The sequence below is a fragment of the Canis aureus genome, chromosome 5 (genome assembly GCF_053574225.1).
Source record: "Canis aureus isolate CA01 chromosome 5, VMU_Caureus_v.1.0, whole genome shotgun sequence".
In the NCBI taxonomy this organism is placed as follows: Eukaryota; Metazoa; Chordata; class Mammalia; order Carnivora; family Canidae; genus Canis; species Canis aureus.
The window spans coordinates 1115852-1132595 of NC_135615.1; the positions used below are offsets into that span (position 1 = coordinate 1115852).

At 36.9% G+C, this 16744-nt stretch overlaps 1 protein-coding gene across 8 annotated transcripts in view; it reads left to right on the forward strand.

Annotated features, from left to right (window-relative positions):
* The window catches only part of CCDC7 (coiled-coil domain containing 7), a 383481-nt gene that overhangs the window by 250314 nt on the left and 116423 nt on the right, over positions 1–16744 (forward strand). The window contains exon 29 of one of the 8 annotated variants that reach the window (XM_077896540.1): positions 8737–8866. The exons of the other annotated variants lie outside the window; for them this stretch is intronic. Within the exon in view, the coding sequence (XP_077752666.1) occupies positions 8737–8866 (130 nt within the window). The remainder of the gene's footprint in view (positions 1–8736; positions 8867–16744) is intronic. 8 annotated transcript variants of the gene reach the window in all.

Consider the following 16744-nt stretch of genomic DNA (forward strand, 5'->3'; position numbering starts at 1 on the left):
TGATTTTAAAGTTCCAGGTCTTAAGTCTCACTGTTTGTAAGAAATTCAACCTGTCTGGTTTTCAAAGCCAAATGTTATGGGGATTTGTCTTTCTCATTTGCGGTCCACAATGTGAAAGTCTGTTCCTTCCCCTCTCTGTTTAACCTGCAGTATCCTTTCCTCCTGTGAATAGTGCCATGGGTTCCTATAGCTCCCTACAGAATTTTTGCCCTTCCTACCTTCTTAAATGTGGCCTCTTAGTTGTGGACTTTGTTATGACAGTCTTTCAGTCATTTTATGTGTTTTTTACACTGATGTGTTTTCTAGTTGTATCTGTGTGACAAGGTGAGCTGAGGGTCCTTCTACTCCACCATCTTCCCTGGAATTTGCCACTGGAATTCTGATAGGGATTGATTTGAATCAGTAGATTGCTATGGGTGATGTGAACATTTTGACAATATTAAATCTTCCAATCCATGAGCATGGAATATCCATTATTTATTTCTGTCATCTTCAGTTACTTTCACCAGTGTCTCATAGTATTTAGTGTACAGGTCTTTTGCCTCCTTGATAAAACTTATTCCTAGTTATTTTATTATTTTGAATGCTATTATAAGTGGTATTGTTTTCTTAATTTATCTTTATAAAACCTTATATTAGTGATGATAAAGCTGATTTTTGTATATCAACTTTGTGTACTGCAACTTTACTGAATTTAATTATCAGTTCTAATAGTTTTTTGATGGAGTCTTGTCTTTAGGGTTTTCTATTTATAATATTTTTTTAAAAAATTTTTATTGGAGTTCAATTTGCCAACATATAGCATAACACCCAGTGCTCATCCCACCGAGTGCCCCCCTCTTTGTCCATCACCCAGTCACCCCAACCCCCCGCCCACTTCCCCTTCCACTACCCCTTGTTCATTCCCCAGAGTTAGGTGTCTCTCATGTTTTGTCATCCTCATTGATATTTTCAATCATTTTCTCTCCTTTCCCTTTATTCCCTTTCACTAATTTTTATATTCCCCAAATGAATGAGACAATACAATGTTAGTCCTTTCCCAATTGACTTATTTCACTCAGCACAATACCCTCAGGTCCCTACACATCGAAGCTAATAGTGGGTATTTGTCGTTTCTAATGGCTGAGTAATATTCCATTGTATACATAAATCACATCTAATTTATCCATTCATCTTTCGTTGGACACCGAGGCTCCTTCCACAGTTTGGCTATTGTGGACATTGCAGGTGTCCCTGTGTTTCACTGCATCTGTATCTTTGGGGTAAATCCCCAGCAGTGCAATTGCTGGGTTGTAGGGCAGATCTATTTTTAACTCTTTGAGGAACCTCCACACAGTTTTCCAGAGTGGCTGGACCAGTTCACATTCCCACCAACAGCACAAGAGAGTTCCCCTTTCTCCACATCTTCTCCAAAATTTGTTGTTTCCTGCCTTGTTAATTTTCCCCATTCTCACTGGTGTGAGGTGGTATCTCATTGTGGTTTTGATTTGTATTTCCCTGATGGCAAGTGATGCAGAGCATTTTCTCATGTGCTTGTTGGCCATGTCTATGTAATCCTCTGTGAGATTTCTGTCCATGTCCTTTGCCCATTTCATGATTGGATTGCTTGATTCTTTGCTGTTGAGTTTAAGAAGTTCTTTATAGATCTTGTATACTAGCCCTTTATCTGATAAGTCATTTGCAAATATCATCTCCAATTCTGTAGGTTGTCTTTGTTGACTGTTTCTTTTGCTGTGCAGAATCTTCTTATCTTGATGAAGCCCCAATAATTCAATTTTGCTTTTGTTTCTCCTACCTTTATGGATATATCTTGCAAGACATTGCTGTGGCCAAGTTCAAAAACGGTGTTGCCTGTGTTCTCCTCTAGGATTTTGATGGAATCTTGACTCACATTTAGATCTTTCATCCATTTTGAGTTTATCTTTGTGTATGGTGCAAGAGAGTGGTCTAGTTTCATTCTTCTGCATGTGGATGTCCAATTTTCCCAGCACCATTTATTGAAGAGACTGTCTTTCTTCCAGTGGATAGTCTTTCCTGCCTTGTCGAATATTAGTTGACCATAACGTTGGGGTCCACTTCTGGATTCTCTATTCTGTTCCATTGATCTATGTGTCTGTTTCTGTGCCAGTACCACACTGTCTTGATGACCACAGCTTTGTAGTACAACCTGAAATCTGGCATTGTGATGCCTCCAGCTATGGTTTTCTTTTTTAAAATTCCCCTGGCTATTCGGGGTCTTTTCTGATTCCACACAAATCTTAAAATAATTTGTTCCAACTCTCTGAAGAAAGTCCATGGTATTTTGATAGGGATTGCATTAAAAGTATAAATTGCCCTAGGTAACATTGACATTTTCACAATATTAATTCTGCCAATCCATGAGCATGGAATAGTTTTCCATCTCTTTGTGTCTTCCTCAATTTCTTTCAGAAGTGTTCTGTAGTTTATAGGGTATAGATCCTTTACCTCTTTGGTTAGGTTTATTCCTAGGTATCTTATGCTTTTGGGTGCAATTGTAAATGGGATTGACTCCTTAATTTCTCTTTCTTCAGTCTCATTGTTAGTGTATAGAAATGCCATGACTTCTGGGCATTGATTTTGTATCCTGCCACACTACCAAATTGCTGTATGAGTTCTAGCAATCTTGGGGTGGAGTCTTTTGGGTTTTCTATGTACAGTATCATGTTATCTGCAAAGAATTTGACTTCTTCTTTGCCAATTTGAATGCCTTTAATGTCTTTTTGTTGTCTGATTGCTGAGGCTAGGACTTCCAGTACTATCTTGAATAGCAGTTGTGAGACTGGACATCCCTATCATGTTCCTGATCTTAGGGGAAAGGCTCCCAATGCTTCCCCATTGAGAATTATGTTTGCTGTGGGCTTTTTGTAGATGGCTTTCAAGATGTCGAGGAATGTTCCCTCTATCCCTACACTCTGAAGAGTTTTGATCAGGAATGGATGCTGTGTTTTGTCAAATGCTTTCTCTGCATCTCTTGAGAGGATCATATGGTTCTTGTTTTTTCTCTTGTTGATATTATCTATCATGTTGATTGCTTTATGAGTGTTAACCAGCCTTGCATTCTGGGGATAAATCCTACTTGGTCATGGTGGATATTCTTTTTAATGTATTGTTGGATCCTATTGGCTAGTATCCTGTTGAAAATTTTTGCATCTGTGTTCATCAGGGATATTGGTCTATAACTCTCTTTTTTGGTGGGGTCTTTGTATGGTTTTGGAATTAAGGTGATGCTGGCCTCATATAATGAGTTTGGAAGTACTGCATCTCTTTCTATCTTTCAGAACAGCTTTAGTAGAATAGGTATGGTTTCTTCTTTAAATGCTTGATATAATTCCCCTGGGAAGCCATCTGGCCCTGGACTTTTATGTCTTGGGAGGTTTTTGATGACTGCTTCAATTTCCTCCCTGGTTATTGGCCTGTTCAGGTTTTCTATTTCTTCCTGTTCCAGTTTTGGTAGTTTGTGGCTTTCCAGAAATGTGTCCATTTCTTCTAGATTGCCTAATTTATTGGCGTATAGCTGCTCATAATGAGTTTTTAAGATTGTTTTTATTTCCTTGGTATTGGTAGTGATCTCTTCTTTCTCATTCATGATTTTATTACTTTGAGTCTTTTCTCTCTTTTTAATAAGGTTGGCTAATGGTTTATCTATCTTATTAATTCTTTCAAACAGCCCTGTCCTGATTTTGTTAATCTATTCCACAATTCTTCTGGTCTCTATTTCATTGAGTTCTGCTCGAATCTTAATTAACTCTCTTTCTGCTGGGTGTAGGATCTATTTGCTGTTTATTCTCCAGCTCCTTTAGGTGCAAGGTTAGCTTTTGTAATTGAGTTCTTTCCAGTTTTTGGATGGATGCTTGTATTGCGATGTATTTCCCCCTCATGACTGCTTTTGCTGTATTCCAAAGATTTTGAATGGTTGTATCTTCATTCTCATTAATTTCCTGAATTTTAAATTCTTCCCTAATTTCCTGGTTGAACCTTTCATCTTTTAGCAGGATGGTATTTAACCTCCACGTGTTTGAAATCCTTCCAAACTTCTTCTTGTGATTTAGTTCTAGTTTCAAAACATTGTGGTCTGAATTTATGTAGGGGACGATCCCTATCTTTTGGTATTGGTTAAGACCTGATTTGTGACCCAGTATGTGGTCTATTCTGGAGAAAGTTCCATGTGCACTTGAGAAGGTTGTGTATTCAGTTGCGTTTGGATGTAAAGTTCTGTAAATATTTGTGAAATCCATCTGGTCCAGTGTATCATTTAAAGCTCTGGTATCTTTGGAGATGTTGTGCTTAGAAGACCTGTCATTTGTAGAAAGTGCTATATTCAAGTCACCAAGTATAAGTGTATTATTATTAAGTATATCTTAACTTTGGTTATTAATTGGTTGATACACTTGGCAGCTCCCACATTCAGGGCATAAATATTGATGATTGTTAGGTCCTCTTGTTGGATAGATCCTTAAGTATGATATAGTGTCCCTCTTCATCTCTTACTACAGTCTTTGGGATAAACTTTAACTTATCTAATATAAGGAGTGCTACCCCTGCTTTCTTTTGAGGACCGTTTGAATGGTAAATGGTTCTCCAACCTTTATTTTCAGGCTATAGGTGTCCTTAAGTCTAAAATGAGTCTCTTGTAGACATCAAATAGATGGTTCTTGCTTTTTCATCCAGTCTGAAACCCTGTGTCTTTTGATTGTGTCATTAAGCTATTCATGTTCAGAGTTACTATTGAAAGATATGATATTAGTGTCATCATGATACCTATTCAGTCCCTGTTTTTGTGGATTGTTTCCTTGGACTCCTCTTTCTTTTACAGGGTCCCCCTTAAAATTTCTTGCAGAGCTGGTTTTGTGGTCACATATTTCCAGCTTTTTCCAGAAGCTCTTCTGAATGAGAGCCTTGCTGAATAAAGTATTCTTGGCTGCAGGTTCTTCTCATTTACGACCCTGAATATATCCTGCCAGCCCTTTTTTGCCTGCCAGGTCTCTGTGGAGAGGTCTGCTGTTAATCTAATATGTGATCTTCACAGTTAACTATGCACCAATATCCAGAAGGCCTAGTAAATTGAACTTGATATAGGACCACTGTTTTCTACTTGGAACTCTAGGACCTTGGTTCAACCCCTAGTCTTGCTTATTTTTAAAAGGTGAGACATCTGTTTAAATATTACCAGGGCTCAATAATTTGCTCCCAGATTCTCTGGAAGGAGCAGAAAGAGGAGCAATTGTATTAATCATAAGAGGTCATCACCTTAAAGACTCTCGTTGAGCAGCCTGCTAAACCCCATGAGCCCATCACTATCTGACTATGAGTTCCTTATGAGTTCCTTGGTAGGAGAGCTGATCAGTCTACTCTTTGGCAACGTACTGTTGAGTAACCAGATCAGAGATTTCTTTGATAGGCCCTAGCCTAAATAGTCTAGAGGGGGGCACATGCCTACCCTTCTTACATTACTCTTTCTGCTGATCAGTCTTTGCTATCTGTGCAGCAGCCATACTTTCCAAATTCAATGATTGCCAGTAAAGTCTGGATTATGTCTCTAAGTGATCAATATGGGCTTATGAGGAGGCTTAAAGATTGAATTGAGTTTAATAACCAATAAGAATTGCATGACCAACAACAACAAAAGAATTGCATAAGTAAATCTAGAAATAGTTTTACTAACAATCTCACCATGTATTGTTTCCACACTTCTTTTGTACATCTTGGAGACAATCAAGATGGCTCACAGGAAACTATATTTACTGGAAAGATGATTCAACCATCTTATTCAGTGCTGAAGAACTCATCGTGTGTGGGCCAAAGCTCTCAGAGTCCATATACTATCCAACTGAGAATGTAGATGATGTTGAATGCTTGCATTTTTTCATCCTAGTACCATCTTCTTCCTCTTCCTTAGACAAAGTGGCTATTTTTTCCTTACTCTGGAAATGGGGGTCTTTAATGCCATACCCCAGAGGTGCCTCCTTCAAGGAGGCAAACTGTCCAAGTCTCTAAGAGCTTCAAATTATTGGGTCAAGTGATCCCAAAGAGCTCTTCATTCTTTTTTATTTTAGGTATAAGTCTTGATAAAAATTTAGTGTGTTGTAGGTTGATTTTTGGTGACAGGGACATATTTATAGCTAACGGTAATAATTGAGTATAACTCAGTATTCAGGAGTTTCTGATGAATTTTGTTGTCATCACTGAAGGACTATATCAGTAGTTACGGAATTGCTTCTCTAGCTTTCCTAGGGTCTCTCTTTTGGATCTATATTTTGGACCACTATGTGAATTTGACCAGAGAGTTAGAGGCCATCCAGTGATCCCCCTAATATCTTAAAAGTTTATGTAAACAGTCATTAGTGCTACCCCAAACTCCCCAACTCCACTAGTACTTTCTGAGCTGTATTGGCACAGCTGATGAAGTGCCATGGAACTCTCAGATCTTTCAAATGATCCACTAACATCACTGGAGGGTGACTGACGAATTTCTCTAATACCTCTCAAAAGTGCCATGTTGGAAGTTGATTGTGTTTGTCTTCTAGGAAGTCAATGTGTTTTATTGACCACTCTACTCACTTCACCAATTTGTCAGAGAATGCACTGTCAGTTGTTGAGTTGGCCAATTAAGATAACTAGCCAAACTGAAAGTAACAAGTAAACCTTTATTCAATTACTGTAAGTATACAAGCAAGAATCTAAACAGGAAAGGCCAGCTTTAGCAATGTTCCATTTTTCCCTATTGAAGGAACCAGAGAAGTGTTTAATGTTTCATTACAAATGGGGAGGATGATTGTCTCTCACTGCTGAAGGATCTCCAAATAAAAGGCTCTTGCCATTGTATGGCCCCAGGCTATGGGGGGATTTGGGAAGGACTAGGAGAGGAAAATACTGAAAATTGAGTCAGAAAGGAGACAATTGTCTTCAAGGCTTCCCCTGTAAGGTAATCTAAGCAGAGTCACCTGAAGAGTACAGTGCTTTCTTTGAGGTCTATGAATGGAGCAGCTGGTCTGGGAAATGCTGGCCTGGAGAGGCCTGAGTACATGATTGCACTTCCTTCCAGAAACTAGCACACTTGGCTGTGCTTTAAGTCTAGTGTGGGGTAGGAAGCTTTCTTAAATGATAATTGCCAAGAAAAATCTTTGTAATTTTCTATGGGTTGAGCCTGAAAGCTTACAGATAGGATTTTAACTGAAACTGCACTTCTTAATTTTATACACATATACACATATGCTATATATGTATGCATGTATGTATATATTTTTGCACACGCATGAACACATATTCATACATTCACATGCATGTGAACATCATATGTGCATCTGTCACCCATATTGCATGTTTTAGAAGTCCTGAGGACTCTTGTACATCTTCAATTCTAGTGCCTCAGCTCTCATTCTTGCTTTCCTCCATTTCTTATATATATGTTCTTCCAATGTCAATCTTGAATATTAAAGCATCAACAGATTCATGTATTTGCTCAATTTTACAATACTTCAACCTTGTTAAGGAACTGCTCAGCACATACCTCTATAAAAATAAACCTATTCAATCCTGCAGTCTGCCCCCTATTTTCTTGCCCAACACTGAGGGTATGTTTCAAACTCTATTTTGATGACTTATTTGGATTTGTGTTGTTATTTTTATGCCTTCATTAGGTTCATTTCATTACATTTGCTTTCAGTTTTAGTTGCTTCATTTTATCCTTATTGATTTAATTTTATTTTTGCAATGTGTAGAGCATTAATACATAACGCATTAATGTGCTTCCAAAAGTAAATATTATGCAAAATATATATGTCCTTCCCCTTGTACTCCCAAGTCTTCTTTCCCACCCTTGTCTTCTTGTAGGTAACTCACTATAGTTTTGTCATGGTTTTTTCCCTTGTGCTTCATTTTGTAAAGTTAATATCTATTTCTCTATTTTTTTCTGATTTCTTCATTCTGACCCAAAAGTTAGCATACTAGGTACATTTTTTAAAAGAGTTTTTTCACTTAAGCATTAGCTCTTAGAAATCTCTTCTTGTCAGTTTATAGAAATATTTATTATTATTACACAAAGACATAAAGCAGTTTATATCACATTATATGCCATAGATTATATTAGGTTATAATTTATAGGATATACCTTAGTTTATTCAACCAATATCCTATTCTTCAACATTTTGATGGTTTTAAATATTTTACAGTTACAAATAATGCTCTAATGAATAACCTTGTACATATGCATTTTTATTGTTTGGTCGATTGTTATGAATTAAGCTATTCCATTCCACCAAGGCCAAAAAGTACAGATTATTGTAAAATATATTTGATGCCTCAGAATACTTATGAAATATAAAACAGTTTCAGTAATACCCTTTAAAACTTTCCTTATTGGGGCACCTAAATGGCTTAGTAGATTGTGTCCAACTCTTGATTTCAGCTCAGATCATGATCCCAGGGTTGTGAGATGGAGTCCCTTGACAGGCTCCAAAATTGAGCATGGAGCCTGGTTGGGATTTTCTCTCTCCTTCTCCCCTTGCCCCTCCCCACCTCATACTCTTTCTGTCTCTCTATAAAACAACAACAACAACAAAATATAATCTTCATGTAAGACCTAACATTAGGACAATTTATATATAGCAATGAAAGTGAGAGAAAATGCTATTGTATACTTGTTATAAATTCAAATCTGTAGTTTTCACAGTAGATCTGTTTTTCCAGTTAATGAACAAAATGCATCTCTTTATTTAGTTCATTTTGCTCTACCAGATGAAAATCTAATACTTCTAAGTCAAGATTCAGTGTCAAAACTCCAAATGGAAGTAGAGAAACCAATAATTTACAGAAAGGAAAGACATCATAGCAAGTATAAAAATTATGGGTAACTATCTTTTAAACCGATCAAGATCTTTTTCTTTGGTTCATGAATACAGATTTGAGCCTATATATTATAGAAATATTACACTCTTAAAGTGAATATGCAAACATAATGAGAAAACAAAAGCAAAAGCCTTACTGCCTTCAGATTGTAATTTCTAGTCATAAGATTATTTCATAACCATAGGACATGCACTCAGTATCCACCAAGGCCCAATAACTGCTCAATAGTATCTCAAAGTATCTTTCAACTGACTTTAGGAGATTATAGGTTCCAGGAGATCATGACCAATGGGCACTTCTGACCAGCAGTAGTGTCATTCCAACATATGCTCCAGTTATTGTGCTTTTGGTATTCTATTTGAAAAGTATGATTTAGGGATCCCTGGGTGGCTCAGCGGTTTAGCGCCTGCCTTCAGCCCAGGGCGTGATCCCGGAGACCCTGGATCGAGTCCCACATCGGGTTCCCTGCATGGGGCTTGCTTCTCCCTCTGCCTCTCTCTCTCTCTCTCTCTCTCTTTCTCTTTCTGTGTGTCTCTCATGAATAAATAAATAAGATCTTTAAAAAGTAAATAAATAAAATAAAAAGTCTGATTTATCACTTACATATAACACCCAGGGCACATCATAGCAAGTGTCCTTCTTAATATCCATTTATATGTAAGTGATGAATCACTGAATTCTCCTAAAACCAATCTTACACTATATGTTAACCAACTAGAATTTAAATAAAAAATGGAAACTAAATAAATAAAAGTTATCACCAGTTTGCATTCCTATCCATTCTCTGCATCCTTACCTGTTGCTTCCTGTGTTGGTCATTTTAGCCATTCTGACAGGTGTGAGGTAATATCTCATTGCAGTTCTGATTTGTATTTCCCTGATGATGGGTGATGTTGATGATCTTTTCATGTATCTGTTAGCCATCTGGAGGTCTTCTTTGGAAAAATGTCTATTCATGTGTTCTGTCCATTTTTAAACTAGATTATTTTTGGTGAGTTGAGTTTTTATAAGTTCTTATATATTTTGAAAACTAACACTTTATCAGATATGTCATTTGCAAATATTTTCTCCCATTCTACAGGTTGCGTTTTAGTTTTGTTGATTGTTTCCTTCAGTATGCAGAAGCTTTTTATCTTGATAAAGTCCCAATAGTTCATGTTTTTACTTTTGTTTCCCTTGCCTCATGGGGTGTATCTAGTAAGAAGTGTAATGGCTGATATCAAAGAAGTTAGTATCTCCCCTAGGATTTGATGGCTTTCAGTCTCACACTTAGATCTTTTATTCATTTTGAAATTGTTTTCATGTATGATTCAAGAAAGCAGTGCAATTTCATTCTTTTGCATGTTGTGGTCCAGTTTTCCCAGCACCATTTGTTGAAGACACTGACTTTTTTGTTGGATATTCTCCTACTTTCTCAAAGATTATTTGACTATATGGTTGTAGATCCATTTCTGGTTTCTCTATTCTGTTCCATTAATCTGTTTTTATTTTTGTGCCAGTACCATACTATCTTGGTGATCACAGCTTTGGACTGTAGCTTGAAGTCTGGAATTGTGATGTAAATAATCAGTGCTTTTCTTTTTCAAAATTGCTTTGTCTATTCAGGCTTTTTTGTGGTTCCATAAAATTGTTTTTTCTAGCTCTGTGAAACATGCTGGTGGTATTTTGATAGAGATTGCATTAAATGTGTAGATTGCTTTAAGTAATATAAACATTTTAACAATATTTGTTCTTCCCAACCATGAGCATGGAATAATTGTCCATTTCTTTGTGTCCTCTTCAGTTTCTTTTACTAGTGTTTTATAGTTTTCAGATACAGGTCTTTTACCTCTTTCGTTATGTTTATTCCTAGGAATCTTATTGCTTTTGGTACAATTGTAAATGGGATTGATTCCTTAACTTTTTCTTTTTTATTGATGTCTAGAAATACAACAGATTTCTGTATGTCTATTTTGTATCCTGTGACTTTACTGAATCCATGTATCAATTCTAGCAGTATTTTAATGGAGTCTTTCAGATTTTCTACATATCATGTCATCTGCAATTAGTGAAGGTTTGACTTCTTCCTTGCTGATTTGGATGCCTTATATTTCTTTTTGTTGTATGACTGCTGTGGTTAGGACTTCCAGTACTATGTTAAATAATAATGGTGGGATGGACATCCCAGTCTTGTCCCTGACCATAGAGGAAAAGCTCTCAGTTTTCCCCCATTCACGATATTACTTGTGGGTGTTTCATATATGGCTTTTCATATGTTGAGGTATGTTCCCTCTAACCCTACATTGTTAAGGGTTTTTATCATGAATGGATGTTCTATTTTGTCAAATGCTTTTTTCTGAACCTACTGAGAGGATCATATGGTTCTTATCCTTACTTTTGTTAAAGTAGTGTATCACATCAATTGATTTGTAAACATTGAATTACCTTTCTAACCCAGGAATAAATCCTACTTGATCATGGTTAATGATTCTTTTAATCTACTCTTGGATTTGATATGCTAATATTTTATTGAAATTTTTTTATTTTTTATTTTGAAGCTACTCTTTTTAAAAAAAAATATTTAAATTCAATGTAGGTAAAATATAGCATATTATTAATTTCAGGGGCAGAATTTAGTGATTCATCACTTGCATATAATACCCAGTACTCATTACATAAGTGCCCTCCTTAATGCCCATCACCCAATTACCCCACCACCCCACCCATTTTACATCCATACTCATCAGAGATATTGACCTGTAGTTCTCTTTTTTAGTGAATTCTTTATCTGGTTTTGGTATCAAGGTAATGCTGAACTCACTGAATAGGTTCGGATGTTTTCCTTCATTTTCTATTTTTTGGAATAGTTTGAGAAGAATAGGAATTAACTCTTTAAATATTTGGTAGAATTCTCCTGTGAAGCCATCTGGACCTGGATTTTTGTTTGTTGGGAGTTGTCTGATTACTGATTCAATTCTTTGGTGGTTATAGGCATGTTCACATTTTTTTCTTTCTTCCTTTCAGTTTTGGTAGTCTTTGTGTTTCTAGGAATCTATCCATTTCTTCTAGGTCATCCAACTTGTTGGCATGTTTTTTTATAATATTCTCTTACAATCATTTGTATTTCTGTGGTGTCAGTTGTTGTTTCTCCTCATTTATGATGTCATTTGAGTCCCTTCTCTTTTCTTTTTGGTAAGTCTAGCTAGAGGTTTATTAATTTCATTAATTTTGTCAAAGAACTGCTCCTTGTTTCATTGATCTGTTCTCTTTAGTTTCTATTTTTTTAATTTGTATATCATTTATTTTTGCTCCAATCTATATTATTTCCTTCCTTCTGCTCATGACAGGCTTCATTTGTTGTCCTTCTTCTTGCCTCCTTTGGTGTAAGGTTAGTTGCATATTTGAAATTTTTCTTACTTCTTGAGATAGGCCTGTATTGCTATATATTTCCTTCTTAGGACTGCTTTTTTGTTGTATTCCAAAGATTTTAGATGGTTGTATTTTCATTATCAGTTTTTTCCATGTATTGTTTTAATTTATTCTTTGATTTCTTGGTTGACTCATTCATTATGTAGTAGCATGTTGTTTAACCTCAATGTATGTGTGCTCTTTCTAAGTTTTTTCTTGTGGTTGGCCTCTAATTTCATTGTATTGAGGTCAAAGAAAGTACACGGTATGATTTAAAATTTGGTATTTGTTGATCTAATATGTGATCTATCCTGGAGAATGTCTCATGTGTACTTGAAAAGAATGAGTATCCTACTGTTTTAGGGTGGAATATTCTGAATATATCTGTTAGATCCATCTGGTCCAGTGTTTCATTCAAAGCCATTGTTTTCCTGTTGGTTTTCTGTTAGATGGTCTGTCCATTGATGTAAATGGTGTGCTAACGTCCCCTATTATTATTGTTTATCAATGAATTTTTTTAGGTTATTGTTTTATTCATTTGGGTGCTCCCATGTTGGGTGCCTATATATTTACAATTGTTAGATCCTCATGTTGAATTGCCCTCTTTATTATGATGTAGTGTTCTTCTTTATCTCTTGGTTCACACTTTGTTTTATTTTTTTTAAGATTTTATTTATTTATTCATGAGAGACACAGAGAGAGAGAGAGAGAGAGAGGCAGAGACACAGGCAGAGGGAGAAGCAGGCTCTATGCAGGGAGCCTGACATGGGACTTGAAGCCGGGTCTCCAGAATCAGGCCCTGGGCTGAAGGTGGTGCTAAACCGCTGAGCCACCTGGGCTGCCCTCACACATTGTTTTAAAGTCTAGTTTGTATGATATAAATATTGCTAATCCAGCTTTCTTTTGACATCTATTTGCATGATAAATATTTCTCAAAACCCTCCCTTTCAGTATACAGGTTGTCTTTAGTTCTAAAATCAGTAGGCAACATATAGATGGGTCTTGTCTTTTAATCCATTCTGATGCCCTATGTCTTTTGATTGGAGCATTTGCCCATTTACATTCATTGTAACTATTGATAGATATGTATTTATTGCCATTGTATTGCTTATTGTAACATTGTTTCTGGAGATTTTCTCTATTCCTTTATTGTCTTTGTCACACTTGGTCTTTTCTTTCCACTCAGGGTCCCTTTTAATATATTTTACAGGGCTAGGTTAGTGGTAATGACCTCCCTAGTTCATTGGGGTTTTTTTTGTCTGGGAGACTCTATCTCTCCTTCTATTCTGAATGATAGCCTTGCTGGATAGAGTATTCTTGGCTACAGATTTTTCCCATTCAGCATGTTGAATATCTCAAGCCACTCTCTCTGGCTTGCTAAGTTTCTGTTGAGAAATCTGCAGCTAGCCTTATGCGACTTCCCTTTAAAGCTGGAGACTTCTTTTGTATTGCTACTTTTAAGATTTTTTATTTATCACTATGTTTTGCAAATTTAATTACAATGTCTTGGTATTGGCCTGCTTTTGTTGATTTTGATGGAAGTTCTCTATGCTTCCTGGATCTGGATGTCTGTTTCCTTCCCAGATGAGGGAAGTTTTCAGCTATAGTTTCCTCTAATAAATTTTCTACCTTCTTTGCTTTCTCTTCTTCTTCTAGATTAGTATAATATGAATGTTTTTATGTTTGATGGAGTACTGAATTCCTTAAGACTATTGTTGTGTTACATAATTCATCCTTTTCTCTTTTGTTCACCTTCATTATTTTCAATCATTTTGTCTTCTATTATCTATAAGTCATTCCTCTGCTTCTTCCAACCTGTTGTTCATTGCATCAAGCCTGTTTCCAATTTGATTTATTGTATTCTTCATCTCTGATTCCTTTTTTAATATTTATCTCTGTAATAAGGGCCTCACTAATATATTCTATTCCTTTCTCAAACTCAGTGAGTGTCCTCATGATTGTTGCTTTAAATTCTTCATCAGGCATGTAACTTATATTTGTTTCACTTAGATCTCCAGCCATAGCCATATCTTGTTTTTCATTTAATATGAATTCTTCTGTCTTGGCATTTAAGTCTCTGAATTCTTCTCTGTGTTAGAAAAACCAGTTGTGTCTTCTGCTTTTGACTGTATTGGCTTTATGAAGAATAGGTCATATAGTGTCCAGTGCCTGGCACTTCAGGGAGTGTCTCTGGTGTGTGCCATGTATACTCTGCTGTCGTGTTTGGCTCTTCTATCTTTCAGGCCAGTGTCTGAAGAGGCTCTCCCTGCTTGCTGTGGACAGTGTTTTGTCCTTGGCCTGAATGTGGTGAATTTTAATTCTGGATTTCTGATCTATATTGCATTCCTTATCTCTGAAGAATGTCTTTTAATATTTTCTTGAAATTCAGATTTCCTGTCAAAAAAATATCCTCTATTTGTTTTTATAATGAGAAAACTATTGTGTCTCTTTCAATTTTGAGGGATGAATTTTCTGGATACAGAATTCTAGATTGGTAGAGTTCTTCCTTCAACACTTTAAATGTTTCTATTTTCTTGTTGCTTGCATTGTTTGGTGAGAATTATGGTATAATTCTTATCCTTGACTCTCTATAGGTTAGGTGTTTTGTTTTGTTTTCCTCTGGAGTCTTTAAGATGTTTTTCTCTGTCTTTGATTTTCTACTTTGAATGTAATATAATTAGATATAGGTTTTTTGGTATTTTTCATCTTTGGTATTCTCTGAGCTTCTATGATCTGTGGTTTGGGGCTGTCATTAATTTGGAAAACTCTCAGCCATTATTACTTTAAATATTTCTTTTGTTCCATTGTTTCCTCTGATATTCCCACTTGTGTATATTATAACTTTTATAATTGTCTCAGATTTTAGATATTCTGTTCCTTTTTTTCCCATTTATTTTTCTTTTCTTTTCAATTTGGAAAGTATTTAATGGCATATCCTCACTACTGATTTTTTTTCCTTGACTATGTCCAATATACTGATGAGCACATCAAAGGTATCCTTAATTTCTGCTGTAGTGTTTTTGATTTCTAACATTTTGATTTTTTTTAGACGTTCCAGATATCTGTTTATATTACCCATCTGTTCTCACATGTTGTCTATTTTTTCCGTGAGAGCTCTTAGCATATTAGTCATAATAAAAAGGCCAGCCCGTTGCTGGGGTCCATTGATTTGGGCCTGTCAGCTGGATCCTCAGAAGCAAAGCTGGATTCTGAGTCTATGAGAGAGGGATCTGGATCCTGGGTCCATGGGGGCTAGCTAGCCTGGCTCTGAATTGTATTGGGGCAGGCCTGGAACCTAGTTCCATGATAGCTAGCATAGAATCTGGGGTCTATAGCGATGGACCTGGAACATAGGTCTACACATACTAGCCTGGAATCTGGTTACATGGAGACCATCCTACAACCCAGATCCTCAGGGTGGGCCTGAAGTCTGGATTTACAAAGGCTGACCTGGCACCAGAGTCTATAGGTCATATCTAAAGCTGGTGTCTGTGGGGTTAGCATGAAGTTGTTGGTATGAAAAAGTGGGACTGTAGTGCAGCATGCATCTTCAGGAGTCAAATTGGCACCAGGCCCACTGGAGCCTGGGTCTATGAATCTGTCTAGTGTTTGGGTCTGCAGAGGAAGTTCTGGAGCCTGGATCCATTGGAGGTAGTATGGCATGTGGGTCTGCTGTGACTGTCTTGGTAGTGGGGTAGATCTGCAAACAGTCCCTAGAGGCTGGTTTGGCACCAGGGTCCACTGCACTTGACTTTTCACCTGAGTCACAGGGGTGGACCTGGAATCCGATACCTTGGCCCATGGGAACAGGTCCAGAGTCTGGGTCTGTGGACACCAGCCTGATACCAGCTTCCAATAGTGTAGTCTTTGAGACTGGATCAACAGTACAGGCCTAAAGGTTGTGTCTATGGAGACCAGCTTGGTACCAGGGACCACATGGATTAGCCTGGAGTCCAGGTCTGCAGGCAGACCTAGAGCTTGAATCTGCTAAAGTGGGCCTGGCACTGGGATCTTTGGAGGTGGACCCAGAGCCTGGATCCTCAGGGGCCAACCTGGTACCAGGTCTCACTTTAGTAGGCCTGGTACCAGGGGTAGTAGTGAAGTCAGACACTCATTTCATTTTCTTTCCTTCCAGGAGAGCTCTTAAATACAAGGAAATCTCTCTTGACATAGTACTGCATAGGCTTGGGGAAAGGGTGAAATGAGTTAAGTGAAACTGTCTGGCCTCCCCTCTTTAGTGTGTCTTTTCTTATTTTTGTGCTCTATCCAGGTGCTGTTATCTCTCATCTAGATTTCAGAATTCATATGAAGGTATTTTTATGTGTGGATGATTGTCAAATCATTGTTTCTGTGCATGGAAAAGGTCTGTAACCTCTTATTCTGCTATCTACTTTAACATTAATTTCTTTCTAGCATTTATTTTTTATTTGTTCTTAGAATTTCCACCTCTGTGCTTACATTGCCCATCTTTTCTTGCATGTTGTCTACTTTT